This window comes from Diplotaxodon limnothrissa, linkage group LG20 (assembly GCF_057381915.1).
Source record: "Diplotaxodon limnothrissa isolate DT_005_m linkage group LG20, D_limnothrissa_male_GT1.1, whole genome shotgun sequence".
NCBI classification, from domain to species: domain Eukaryota; kingdom Metazoa; phylum Chordata; class Actinopteri; order Cichliformes; family Cichlidae; genus Diplotaxodon; species Diplotaxodon limnothrissa.
This window is the reverse complement of record NC_140615.1, coordinates 22,053,529-22,067,842: the sequence shown is the minus strand read 5'-3', so window position 1 is coordinate 22,067,842 and position 14,314 is coordinate 22,053,529. Positions and strand designations below refer to the sequence as shown.

Genomic DNA, 14,314 nt, shown 5'->3' with positions numbered 1-14,314 from the left:
TCATCCGCCTGAGGGGAAATAGCGACTTGCCAGTTTAAGCAAGAGTAACGGTAAACCGCACCAGGACAGCCCTCTCTAAACTTTCCTCCACTAAAGAAAGAAAGAAGAACATTTGTTTAATCTGCTCGTAGTTAGGGGTCGAACACACGCAGCACACTGTCTGTTTAGTGAACTTTGATAAAGTACAGAATGGCTGATACAAGTGCGCACGGCTCTCCCAGCTGCGCGGAGAGGCTGAAAAGCTACGTGAATACCCAGAAAGGGTTCATCCTGGCAGCAGAAATAGTAAGTTTGTTTTCACTGTGATATTTGTGTGCCGCTCTGCTGTGATGATCCACGTTTAACGACTCACAGATATGGCTTTAATATGCTGCGTGTAAAGCTCACTTGTAACTAATCAATAATTTATAGATGGTTACGTGGATTTATGTTCTGTATCTATTGATTTTTTAATCACTAATGTGTCATTTTCCCTTTGCTCGGTTTTCTTCTGTTTTGTTATTCACATTTCTCACTCTAGTCTGTCCATATATATCAGAGCGGAAACGAAGCGCCCTACAGGACATGTGCGACTTAGCATATGCTACTTCCGGTGCGAAACTCCTGTAGGGCGCTTCGTTTCCGGTGTGATATTCGTTCCTTGCTGAGGCTTTTCCAAAACAAGTCGACCAAATGGATGAATCAAGGGGCGATTTAGATTTCTCGATTTGTCTTGGGCATTTACGGAATATATATGTAGATGCTGTTCATTGACCTGTCGATATTTTTCCCTGCGCCTCAGAGCAAAACAGAGAAAGGATTCAAATTCTATGTTTCTCAGTATTTGCAAACAGCGGCCCCCCTACTGCACTTTAGAGTCACACTGCTAGCGATCGATGCAGCGATTCAGTACTGTACTGGCACGGAGTAGATCGTCGGCAGCCGATCAGGACAATGTGATGTAAAAAAAAAAATGCAAACTTGCACTAAAAAATTTGCGAAACAGCAAGGTGAAAGGTGAACCGCGTTATAGCGAGGGACCACTGTAATTTTGAAAGTAAGTCACAACATACTTTTTGTAAGTACTAATGTATAGAAACCCTTACTAGCAATCATTCATTTTTTTTGTGTGGCTTTTTCCCACGGTTTGTTGACATGCTGTGTAGGTGTGTACTTGACTAGCTGATATCAACATAACGGGAAACATCTGGCTTTGACTATTATATACCTGTAGTTTGAATGCTGAACATTTGCCTGTTTAAACCATAAGAACTGTTACTATACAGAGATGTGCTTCTGAATGTGGACGATGTGTCTTCTGATTTTGTAATGCAGTTCTGCTTGTGTTGAGTGATGTAAACTATGGAACGCCAGGACTGCCATAATGAATTAATTAAATACACCATTAAATAATTAATTAAATGTGGCAATAATTAATTAAAATTGGAATTAATTAATTAAAAAAATAGTTGTGACACATGTAATTAATTAATTATTGACACATTTAATTAATTAATTATTGACACATTTAATTAATTATTTATGTATTTCACATTTTAATTAATTATTGACACATTTAATTAATTATTGACACATTTAATTAATTATTTAATGATATATTTATTTATTTCATTTTGGCAGTCCTGGCGCCTGGCTCTCATCATGAAATAATTTCAGCCTCACCCATCAAACTCAGGGGGCGGGGTTAACGCTGCCCATGCAGCTTCTCTAACATTTGATTGGTTGCCGTGCAAAGTAAGTCAAAACAGGCCGATCCTAGATAATCGATTGCTTGTGTAGACTTGGGGCAGCCAGGTATCCCAGAATGCAGATCAAATCACAGGCAGCAATGGTGGTGGTGTAGTTTTAAAATACCCCGTTTTTCTGTCACCAGCTACACTTTTAACAGTGTTTTAGCGGCGAATGTCGCGCCGTATGTCTGGTCAGGTTGTCAACATAGAACATGTTTGCAAAAGTGCTCAGATGTTTTTAGAGATTTCACTACCTCTGCTAACAATTAGCATGCAGAGTGCACCGAGGGGGTTACGTTAACCGGTTTGTTTACATATTCCACTCTCCGTGTTCCACATGTTGCATTCGCAGATTCTCATTTTCACCGAACGATCGTCTCTTTCCGCCTGGTCTTGTGTCTCTGTGCTTCTGTAACATAAAGAACGAGCTGACATTTTTCTCACGAAACCAGCGATCAGCTCAACAGACCCTCAGTTTACCTGCATGCATCCTCCTCCTCATCTGTCAGCTGTTTAACACCTGCTGCTAATTCAAGAAACACGCCTACGTTACCTGGTGATAGTCACAGTTTAACTGGGCAGCCGGTGCTCGATATAAAGCAATGTCAGCGCATTTTTATGCACAAGATAAGTAAATATAGTGTTTTCCCCGAGCGCAGAGCTGCTGGAGCTTGTTTCCTTACAGAGCACATTATAGGCGAACCAGCTTCATCAGCGGCTGATGTCCAATCACTGGCACACAGCTTAGCAGAGTTTTAGCTCTCAGTGGTTAAACGCTGGACTTCATTCACTCAGGTTCTGTCTGTCGGGTCACGTTTACTTCGCTGTTTTATTTACAACTGAGCAAATCGGTTTGGCTGAAGTTAAAGTTACGTTTCATAACTGCATAGTTTCACAGACGTTTAATGGTTCACTGGCACATGTGTTAGACTGAACTATCATCTAAATATCATCTGTTTTTTAATAGTTATTCAACTGTATTCTAAGCACCAGCTGTCTGTTAGAATGTGATTTTTTTTTTTCTCTCTCTGTTGGCAGAGGTATAAAAATGCGCAGGAAAATCTGACGTGCATGGTTTGCCATGCACGTCAGATTTTCCTGCGCATTTTTACCGACGATATTTAGGGAGGAATAAACACACATCAAACATAAATGAACCATTTGCCTGTCTCCATAATTGAGAGCATTTTCTCTTCTTATGTCAACACTCTCTCTCTCATTTTTTTTTTTTTTTTGCTTTTTCGGTCATGTTATGTTTACCTGTCAAAGGCTTGTTACAAACTATGAAACACATCGTGCAGACTTCTGGATGTTAGAAGAAAACTAATACTGCTCATGAAGGAGACTAAAGGCAGGAAGGTGTCCTTTAAAATTAAACATGTTAATAGGACCTCCCTATTTATATCATAGTTTATGATATAGCACGTGTATTTCAGTAATAGCCTGCTGATTTCAGTGTAGTGGTGAACAGTCGCACAGCTCACGTAGGCGTTATCTGTGATACTCCTTAACTATAATTTATCCAAGTTAACTTCAGTTAACCATTCAGACAGTTCTTTTGCAATGACAAACATAAACACCCATGCTGCCGGTAGGTTTCCTCAGTGCCAGCTGTTAACATTATAGCTGCTTATGCAGTAACCATGGTAACCACGGACTCTGAGCGGCTGGATCGACGGAGGTCAGACAACAATTTTACATGTATGATCTTAAAACAGGACACAGCCACTATACGTGCTGGCCTCATATCAAATGTGAAGGCAGACTGAATCTATGTTTGACGTTTGTTTATATCTAATCTTCCTTTTCAAACATTTAAACAGCAGCGAGTCTGCAGCTGAGGGAATACAAACTCAAATTGTCGGAACAGGTTTGCTCGTTTCTTGGATTCATTTGGTGATTTATTAAATGTATAACTGTTATTCTAATCTGCTGCCGAGTCTCTTACACTTTTCTTTATGCTGTATATTTTCACGTCATTGGAATAGTTGGAAGTTAGATAGTCAGCTGGGAAACTTTGTGTTAACTCATGGAGCTGAGGATATCGTGGATATGCTGACCTCGCTGCGTGGTGTACAGAGCGAGGTCAGCATGATTATTCACAATAAAAATATTAGCCGAACATCATGAAGTCTGTATGTGTTTCATAGTGTCGAACAACCTTTGTACAGTTAAAGCCAGCAGTTACTACATGACGGAAACACCAACGTTATCTCTTTTATGCGTTTATACACAGGTCACGCTGATTACTGAACAAAAACCCAAAGATCAGATGTTAAACAGATTTATTTGCTCTCTCGCCTCCTTAAACATGTTTTTAATGTTAGTTATAATTCAGAATTGGCGACTGAAACACGTAGGACACATAAGAACATCAGGAAATAAAACATCGATAAATATAACCTCAGTAAAAGAAGTCAGCGGGGGTTACTACAGCTGTGTACCGGGGCCTGCGCTTTGTCGGTGGGATTGCTTGCGAAGCGAGCGGGTCTATCCCACGCTTTGCCGTGAGACTGGGCAGACATCTCCAAAATCATCGAAGCACTTTTGCAAAGAGGCTGTATCTTGACAAACCGACCAGACACATGAAGATTAAACCACTACATTCTCGGCTAAAAAAATATTAAAACGGTATTTGGTGACACACAAACAGGGTTTTTCAAAGTTCAGTTCTGTTAGCTTCCACATGCCGGTTGTTGTGTGCTAGAAACAATGGCCACCAGGCCAAAGCAATGGTTTTGACTCGATCAGCGTTAGCCCCGCCCCCTGAGTTTGATGGGTGAGGCTGACAGATAAAATTATTTCATGATGAGAGCCAGGCGCCAGGACTGCCAAAATGAAATAAATAAATATATCATTAAATAATTAATTAAATGTGTCAATAATTAATTAAATGTGTCAATAATTAATTAAATGTGTCAATAATTAATTAAAATGTGAAATACATAAATAATTAATTAAATGTGTCAATAATTAATTAATTAAATGTGTCAATAATTAATTAATTAAATGTGTCAATAATTAATTAAAATGTGAAATACATAAATAATTAAATGTGTCAATAATTAATTAATTACATGTGTCATAACTATTTATTTAATTAATTAATTCCAATTTTAATTAATTATTGCCACATTTAATTAATTATTTAATGGTGTATTTAATTAATTCATTATGGCAGTCCTGGCGTTCCATAGTAAACAACTGATCGATCTAAATGCTTTAAACGTCAAAATTGATCATTAGATTTTTTTTTTTATGACACAACAGTGGTGAGTTTTCCCACCTTCTGCTCTTTGTAACTTAACACGATCTTTCCGTGTTTTGGACATGATTTTGGAGTATATCTTCACATTAGCGATTCACCGCAAAGTAAAGCCACCGGAAATGTACAACCATACATCCAGTCTCAAACCAGGAAGTTAGCATTTTCTCGTGCACAGAGTCTTTCACTACCCGATCCGTACCGGAAACCCGATCGGTACCCTGCATGCGCAAATCTTATGTCACTTCCTCTCTTTGCCAACATTGCGACATTCAATATATTTGAATGATACGGTTAGCGCCCAATTAGCTCCTAGCATTTCTCAACAGCTCTGCCTCCTTTTCGACTACCGGGACATTTAAACTATGGATAATCCGTATACAAATGTTTTTCTCCTCAACAGAGAGCGTTCCCTGATTGAACAACAGCGCCGTAAAATAAGAACAATGGTGCCTAATTACAGAGTTAATAATACAGACTTTGTAATATGTCATGTGAAGATTCATCAGCCAGATGAAGTGTTTACTGACAATTGACAGTGATAGCGGACATCATCATCACTATTCCAATCAATCCTCTCCACACAGACAAGCATAAACACACTCGACTATCACTAAATCAAATTTAACACGTTTTGTAATGATGCTAATTCAGTTTGCAATAGGCTTCATTCGCTCGGTCAGCAGGTGGCAGTATCCTCGTACACTGAGGAATAAACTGCCATTAAACGAACAGAAGAAGAAGAAAACATCTGCACATGCGCGGTACGGATCGGGCAGACCCGATTTGTACGGTCCAACTTTGCATATGCGCAGTAAGGATCGGGGAGTTCTAATCCGTAACTATCTTTTTATTTTTTGTTTTTGTCTATATTATATTGAAAGATTTCATTATTGGAAACATTTTAAGAGATTCTTATTATTCTTAACAGATACTCTGACCTGTAACTATCGTAAAACACTTCGACCGGAAGTAGACACCTTCGCGCATGCGGGGTACCGATCAGGTTTCCGGTACGGATTGGGTAGTGACAGAGTCCATTACGAAAGTCAAGGGGTTGTCACATGATTCGTAAGGCATTGTGGGCATTGTAGGCTCAGCCAATCAGAGCCAGCGGATTTCGTTACACAGGCATTTTGCTGTAACACGGGCAGAAATATTGCTGTTCAGCGCCTTCGTAACTTAAATTTTTCGTTAAATGGGATATTCGTAAGTCGGGGTTCCACTGTATGTGCTTTATCAGAGGTTAAGGGATTCCACCTGTCACTGCTGCTCCACTGTTCTTGCTTTTGGCATCAAGGAGCTAAGATGCTGATTATTAAAGGTCACATAGGTTAACTCAGCCCACTCTCTCATGTGCTCACTTATAGGCTGGATATTGTCTGTAGCCAGAGTAGCAAAATGCAACGTATATCACATTATTGGTAGTATAAAGGCTCATAAAAGGATTTTCCATCCCACATTATAGGTTTGCACATCTGGCTCTGGTTAACAGGACTGCATGCACCCTGCAAAGGCAGGAATAGAAGTATAAATGCAAACAACCTACAGCTCCTAAACATAAACTGTCGTAGTGGCAAATTAAAATGACTTCCTGTCTGGGAATACTGTTGTACTTTACTGTCCTTGACCACTATAGAGATTGACAGAACACGTGACTTTCGGGCATTGCATTGTGGGTACAAGTGGCAACAAATTCAAAACACTGCATCAAGCGCTAGCATTTCCAGCACCGGTAATCATTAATTCTGCGGTTTTAATCCCTACTTGAATTTTATTTGCCCCAAAAACAGCAGAACACGGCAGGTCTGTACGAAGACAGACTTAACGAAAAGGCAAAAAGTAAAAAAAGTACAAGGAAAAAATCAAAGGAGTGAAAGGGTTAGACCCATACGAGCATACAGAGTGGAGTAAGGACATTAGCGTGCTGCCCAGCTTTCATCACGCACATATTTATTATTATATGGTCCTAAGTGTGAGTGCATACACTCACAAAATGTTTAGTAACTTCAGATCCCTGCAACAAGCCCAGGTCCAGTTTACTTTGGTGATTTGGACTATTCCATTTGACAGCTGTTGTTACATTTTTTTCCCTTTGCGTTGGCCTGTACAGGAAATAATCTATTTGTCATTTCAGGTTGTAGTATTACACAACATTTTTACATCTAATAGAAATAAAATAAGTGTTTTGTAATCCATTCAATTTGTTTTTATTTATAACTGGCATTATTGTTTCATTCTATTATAGAATCTTACAAGAAAGAAGCAAAATTGTATTCCATCATGCTTTATTAGCTGCTTCAACAATGCAAAAAAACAAACAAAAAAACCCCACGCACTACAAAACAACATACTGGAAAACAGTTATTCACCATTTGGGCACATATATGCGTGACTTTTCGTGGCTGTTTTGATATCGCTTTCTCTCTTAACCAATAAAATCGCACTGTGGTAGCAGCTTTAAACTCGGTATGACCCAGGTTGATAGAGGGTGCCCAGTCTGGATCGTATTCCTGCATTTTGTAGGCTGGTTTTCCTACAAAACACAACGAACATTAGCCCACAAAGCCACAGTGAACAAAGCAGCAAAGCGCATCGAATTCAATTCAAATCAATATAAGACTTATTTGTAACCTACATCAACAATTATGTTATGATAAACGTAATAACTACAACAGAAGACTGGGTGGAAATGCTTGGAGCAGACTAACTTGTGAACTGGAGTGTTCTGGAAAGTTATATTTGGTCTTCGAATGGCTGCAATCCAGGCCATTCGTCGGCTCTTTGTTACTTCAGAAACATGGCTTGAACAATTTCTCTTCCACGACGTAATCCGATAAAAAAACTATCTCTTTACCCGTCGCCTTCCCGTGGCTGTCATGCGACTGGTTTTACCCCGGAAATGACGTCACATCTTCAATCTCTATTTTCACATGAACGCCTTTGTTTGCATTTCACAGCGGTGTGATCTCTTAACACATGAGTCACTTTAAGTTTAAATACTTTGCATAAGTTCTGTATTGTCAGTGGATCAGTATCTAAGTACATTTACTTAAGTACTGTACTTGATGTCATTGCACCTCCACTGCTTTTCTTCTATATGTTGCAATTTACAAACTAAGATTTTGCCGTTTTCTTTGAGTATTTATTACACAGCGTGCTGCGGGGAAAAGCCTGTTCTAACGTTTGAGTCTAAGGTTTATTTTTTTAGCACCTGTCGGCTCTTTTTTAATTCTCATCCGTAAATAATCTGCTCTTTCACGTGATTGTTTATTTTGAAAAGTCTCAACAGGATCTTGAGCTTTATTGTGAAAGGTTTATGTGGAACATAAACAAGCGGACACGCAATGCTGTTACCGTCGTTGTTGCTAACCACAACACATAAAAACAGGCGCCTGTCCGTCCGTAGTGGTTATATTAAATATGAGAAAGAGAGAACTTTAATAAATCAATATAGCCACTACAGTGACCATCAAAACGATGAAAAAATATTGTCGTAAACAGTTTATTTTGCGACACCACGAAACAAACGATAGCGTAAAATGAAACGATAGACGTTTTTATATCATCATCCGATATATATCGTTATGTCGAACAGCCCTATTAATAATGTATTTTATGTATTTCTTTTATATTACTATGAAGCACTTTGTGGTTTTTATCCTGTGAAAAGTGCTATATAAATAAATTGATTCATAAGACCCTTATGAAAAGGACACCGAGGGAACAGTTTACCCTGCCCGGGATAGGGTCACCGGGGCCCCGCCCTGGAGCCAGGCCCGGGGAGGGTGCCCGAGGGCGAGCGTCTGGTGGCCGGGCCTTAGTCCATGGGGCCCGGCCGGGCACAGCCCGAAGAGGAGACATGGGCCCATCCTCCCGCAGGCCCACCACCCGCAGGAGGCGCCATAGGGGTCGGGTGCATTGTGTGTCGGGTGGCGGCCAGGAGCGGAGGCCCTGGCGGACTGACCCCCGGCTGCCAAGACTGGCAATAGGGACATGGAATGTCACCTCTCTGGTGGGGAAGGAGCCTGAGTTAGTGCGTGAGGTTGAGAGGTACCGGCTAGATATAGTCGGGCTCACCTCTACACATGGCTTGGGCTCTGGAACCAGTCTCCTGGAGAGGGGCTGGACTCTGTCTCAGTCTGGAGTTGCCCCTGGTGAGAGGCGGCGGGCTGGGGTGGGTATCCTAATATCCCCTCGGCTTGCTGCCGGTACATTGGGGTTTTTCCCGGTGGACGAGAGGGTTTGTTCCCTGCGCCTTAGGGTCGGGGAACGGGTCCTGACTGTCATCTGCGCTTATGCGCCGAGTGGCAGTTCAGAGTACCCAGCCTTCTTAGAGTCCCTGGGGGGGGGGGGGGGTGCTGGAGGGTGCTCCACCTGGAGACTCTGTTGTCCTGCTGGGAGACTTCAATGCTCACGTGGGTAACGACAGCGAGACCTGGAAGGGGCGTGATTGGGAGGAACGGCCTCCCTGATCTGAACCCGAGCGGTGCTCTGTTATTGGACTTCTGTGCTAACCACAGCTTGGCCATAACGAACACCCTGTTCGAACATAAGAGTGTCCATAAGTGCACGTGGCACCAGGACGCTCTAGGCCGTAGGTCGATGATCGATTTTGTAATCGTATCAGCAGACCTGCGACCATATGTTCTGGACACTCGGGTAAAGAGAGGGGCTGAGCTGTCAACTGATCACCACCTGGTGGTGAGTTGGATCAGGTGGCGGGGGAGGACGCTGGACAGACCTGGTGCACCTAAACGCGTAGTGAGGGTGTGCTGGGAACGTCTAGCAGAGGCCCCAGTCCGCGAGATCTTCAACGCACACCTCCGGCAGAGCTTCAACAGCATTCCGAGGGAGACCGGGGACATTGAGTCCGAATGGACCATGTTCAGCGTCTCCATTGCCGAAGCTGCTGCATTGAGCTGCGGCCGCAAGGTGGTGGGTGCCTGCCGTGGTGGTAATCCCCGAACCAAATGGTGGACACCAGAGGTGAAGGGAGCCACCAGGCTGAAGAAGGAGTCCTATCGGGCTTGGTTAGCCTGTGGGACTCCGGAGGCAGCCGACAGGTATCGACAGGCCAAGCGGAATGCGGCTCGGGCAGTGGCTGAAGCAAAAACTCGGGTGTGGGAGGAGTTCGGAGAGGCCATGGAAAAAGACTTTCGGACTGCCTCGAAGAGATTCTGGCAAACCGTCAGACGTCTCAGGAGGGGAAAGCGGTGCTCTACCTGCACTGTGTATAGTGCTGGCGGAGCGCTGCTGACGTCGACTGAGAAAATTGTCAGGCGGTGGAAGGAATACTTCAAGGACCTCCTTAATCCCACTGACACGTCTTCCGAGGAGGAAGCAGAGTCTGGGGATGAGGGGAATGACCCGCCAATTTCCGGGGGCGAGGTCACTGAGGCAGTTAAACAACTCCTTGGTGGCAGAGCCCCTGGTGTTGATGAGGTCCGCCCCGAGTTCCTGAAGGCTCTGGACGTTGTAGGGCTGTCCTGGTTGACACGCCTCTGCAATGTTGCGTGGAGATCAGGGGCAGTACCTGTGGACTGGCAGACCGGGGTGGTGGTCCCCATCTTTAAGAAAGGGGACCGGAGGGTGTGTTCCAATTACAGGGGGATCACACTCCTCAGCCTCCCTGGGAAAGTCTATGCCAGGGTGCTGGAAAGGAGAGTTCGTCCGTTAGTCGAACCTCGGATACAGGAGGAACAATGCGGTTTTCGTCCTGGTCGCGGAACACTGGACCAGCTCTTTATCCTCTCCAGGATACTTGAGGGGGCATGGGAGTTTGCCCAACCAGTCTACATGTGTTTTGTGGACTTGGAGAAGGCATTCGACCGTGTCCCTCGGGGTGTCCTGTGGGAGGTGTTGCGGGAATATGGGGTGTCTGGCCCATTGCTACGGGCCATTCGATCCCTATACAACCGTTGCAAGAGCTTGGTTCGCATTGCCGGCAATAAGTCGGACTCGTTCCCGGTGGGTGATGGGCTTCGCCAGGGCTGCCCTTTGTCTCCGGTTCTGTTCATAATTTTTATGGACAGGATTTCTAGGCGCAGCCAAGTGGCGGAGGGCTTTCGCTTTGGTGGCCTCAGAATCTCATCTCTGATTTTTGCAGATGATGTGGTTCTGTTGGCTTCATCGGGTGAAGGCCTCCAGCTCGCACTGGAACGGTTCGCAGCCAAGTGTGAAGCAGCGGGAATGAGGATCAGCACCTCCAAATCTGAGGCCATGGTTCTCAGCCGGAAAAGGGTGGAGTGCCCACTCCGGGTCGGGGATGAGTTCCTGCCCCAAGTGGAGGAGTTCAAGTATCTCGGGGTCTTGTTCGCGAGTGATGGGAGAAGGGAGCCGGAGATCGACAGACGGATTGGGGCTGCAGCTGCAGTAATGCGGACGTTGCACCGGTCCGTCGTGGTGAAGAGGGAGCTGAGTGTAAAAGCGAAGCTCTCAATTTACCGGTCGATCTACGTCCCTACCCTCACCTATGGCCACGAGCTGTGGGTAGTGACCGAAAGAACGAGATCGCGGATACAAGCGGCAGAAATGAGCTTCCTCCGAAGGGTGGCTGGCCTCTCCCTTAGAGATAGGGTGAGAAGTTCGGCCATCCGGGAGGGGCTCAGAGTAGAGCAGCTGCTGCTCCACATCGAAAGGAGCCAGCTGAGGTGGTTCGGGCATCTGACAAGGATGCCCCCTGGGCGCCTCCTGGGTGAGGTGTTCCAGGCATGTCCCACCGGGAGGAGGCCCCGGGGCAGACCCAGGACACGCTGGAGAGATTATATCTCTCGGCTGGCCTGGGAACGCCTTGGTATTCCCCCGGACAAGCTGGAGGAGGTGGCTGGGGAGAGGGAGGTCTGGGCCTCTTTGCTTAGGCTGCTGCCCCCGCGACCCGGCCTCGGACAAAGCGGATGACGATGGATGGATGGATGGATGGATGGATGGATGGATGGATGATTTTATTCATTTACTGTCCAGCTGGACGTGACAGCTCTATAGACAGATTATTTTCTGTTGCTGTGTGACGCTACAAAAATGTGCAGTCCTATCTCAGAGAAATTGCAGCTGATTTTTATACCTGGAAATTCTAACAGGGTAGAGGAATTTATGCAGTGTGGGTGTTAGTTTCCTGTGAAATTTACACTGATATCAAGTCTTATCTCCTCTTTTCTCTCATCTCTATCTTAGCTTGTCAGTTTTATCGTCATCATCTGCTATGCTTCTTCCTGGTGTGGAGGCTACACTACGGTGCCCATATGTGAGATGACCTTCTCCATGATCTTCTTCGGCGTCTTCATGATGGACCTGGACAAGCAGTTCTTAGGGATCAACTGGGTCTGGAGTGTGAGTCCGCACACACATAACTACATGCACACACTCTGACACATTTCTGTGCTAAATTGCATAATGCTTCATCTTTTGCTTCCCTTTGTGCAGGATCTGTTCCGTGCTGCAGTTGGTGCCGCCTGCTACATCATCACCTCTCTGGTCAATCTCATTGGAGGATCTAGGGATGGAGCTTGTATGGCAGGCGCGGTTAGTTAAGCCAGAATGACTCAGCCTGAGTTCTTAGCTGCATACTGAATCCGCTCATATTTATTTCTCTGTTTATCTTGACAACTGATGGCTGTTACCACTGACTAATTTCGGTGCTGCCAGTTATACATGTGAAAACTGAATGCCTGGTGTTTTTGTCACTTTTTTGTGTTCAATATGAAACACTCAGACTTTCTGAAAAAGCAGGCACTCAACATTGAGTAATGTTCATACTGCAATACTTCCTTCCTTTTTGACTACAACTGTAGACTGTGACTTATCACCTTACTTTAGCTCATTCAAAAATTTCTAAGACAAAAAAAATCCAGATATAACACTGAATCCATGTGTCATTTAGTTTGAATGTTAGTTTATTGTTGCCAAAAACAGGACACGGTGATGACCGGAAATCAGTTTCAGACTGATTTCCCAGCCGGGACCAGGGACCCTGAATTTGATAAACCTTTAAAAAGATGGGAGTTAATGTAGTTTTTTGACATATACTACTGGATGTACTGACAACTGTCACTGTATTACTTTGGTCATGAGGTCTGACTGAACATACTGCTGCTCTCACTGAAAACACTCAGTGCAGATTCACAAATCCTCAGATGAACAATGAGCAATTTTGACAAGTCCCTTTGAGTGAGAGAAGTTGATCATGCTCCTAATGACAGATTTTCTGTATGTTAAAGATAAATTTCACATCTCATTTCCCCACCACAACCATCCTCGTGGTATGCTATGTCTACACGTAGTCTTTTGTATTAATCACGTGTTTAGTCCCAAACATGTGCTTTGCAGCTGTATATCAGGCACAAGTCTGTCCCCACATTGGCTTCTTCATGAACCAAAGTGTCTAATAGTGTGAAGAGCACAAAGTCTTCTGGCACTTAACTTTAACAAAATACTGATAATTTATTTAGATTGTATTTGTGTTAGTTGTGATTCTGATTGTCAGTTCTTGCTTCTTAGGTGTTAGGGTTGTTCGCTGGGCTGATATTTGCATACGACACCTACACAATCTTCCTCCAAATCCAAAGTAACAGACAGCACTCAGCAGCTCCAACTGGTGAGAAAAACAGTTTTTGTTAATGCATTCAAAACGCGTTCTTGGTTTTATTTGATATGTGCAATTTTCTCTAATATCTTGACTGTTTTTGTTTTTAACAGATGGCAGAGTTTAAATGTTCTCACACAGAAATACTTCTGTCAAGAACACAGAAGAACCAAAAGCAGTCATTTGGGCAAAGGTTAACAGAGGAGCGGGTCAGAGAGGAGGATGGACAGTAAAATGAGCAAGTCACAGTTTAATAAATGCTGCTGCATGGCCTGAACAGATAAGAAACAGAAAAGAAGATGACATAGCCTTAATAAGGGGTGCTGGCATCTGTCTGTATGTCTACTCCATGAGGGATTCCCCTCTCAAACTTTTATTCCAACCAGAGTAAAACGGGAAAGATTATGAAAGAGCGACCTAGCACTCACAGAATCCTCAACCGATGCTTCTGAGATAATTCCATAACAGCAAAGACGCTGGTAAAGTGTAACCTCCCGGGGGATAAAAAGCTTTTTAAAGCATTATTTTGGGGGCAGCAAACTCATAAAGCACTCTTTTTTTCCAGGTGTCCCCTTAATCACTGAAATAAGAGTTCATTTTCATAATCCTTTAAAATATCTTCCCATATAAGTGCCCAATGGTCTTATCAAGATGCCAAATGGCCAGACTTCCTTCTAGGAGGACTTTGGATGACGTCATCATGCAAATTGTCTAATACACCTGTCTACTGTTAATGGA

General features: G+C 43.7%; 1 protein-coding gene across 1 annotated transcript; it reads left to right on the top strand.

Moving 5' to 3' along the window:
• The first annotated feature begins 189 nt into the window (after positions 1–189).
• LOC146610880 (proteolipid protein 2-like) lies at positions 190–13,611 on the top strand. The gene is made up of 4 exons (XM_085345565.1): positions 190–285; positions 12,169–12,324; positions 12,418–12,516; positions 13,492–13,611. The coding sequence occupies exons 1-4, from the start codon at positions 190–192 to the stop codon at positions 13,609–13,611; spliced, it is 471 nt and encodes a 156-aa protein (XP_085201691.1).
• Positions 13,612–14,314: the final 703 nt, after the last annotated feature.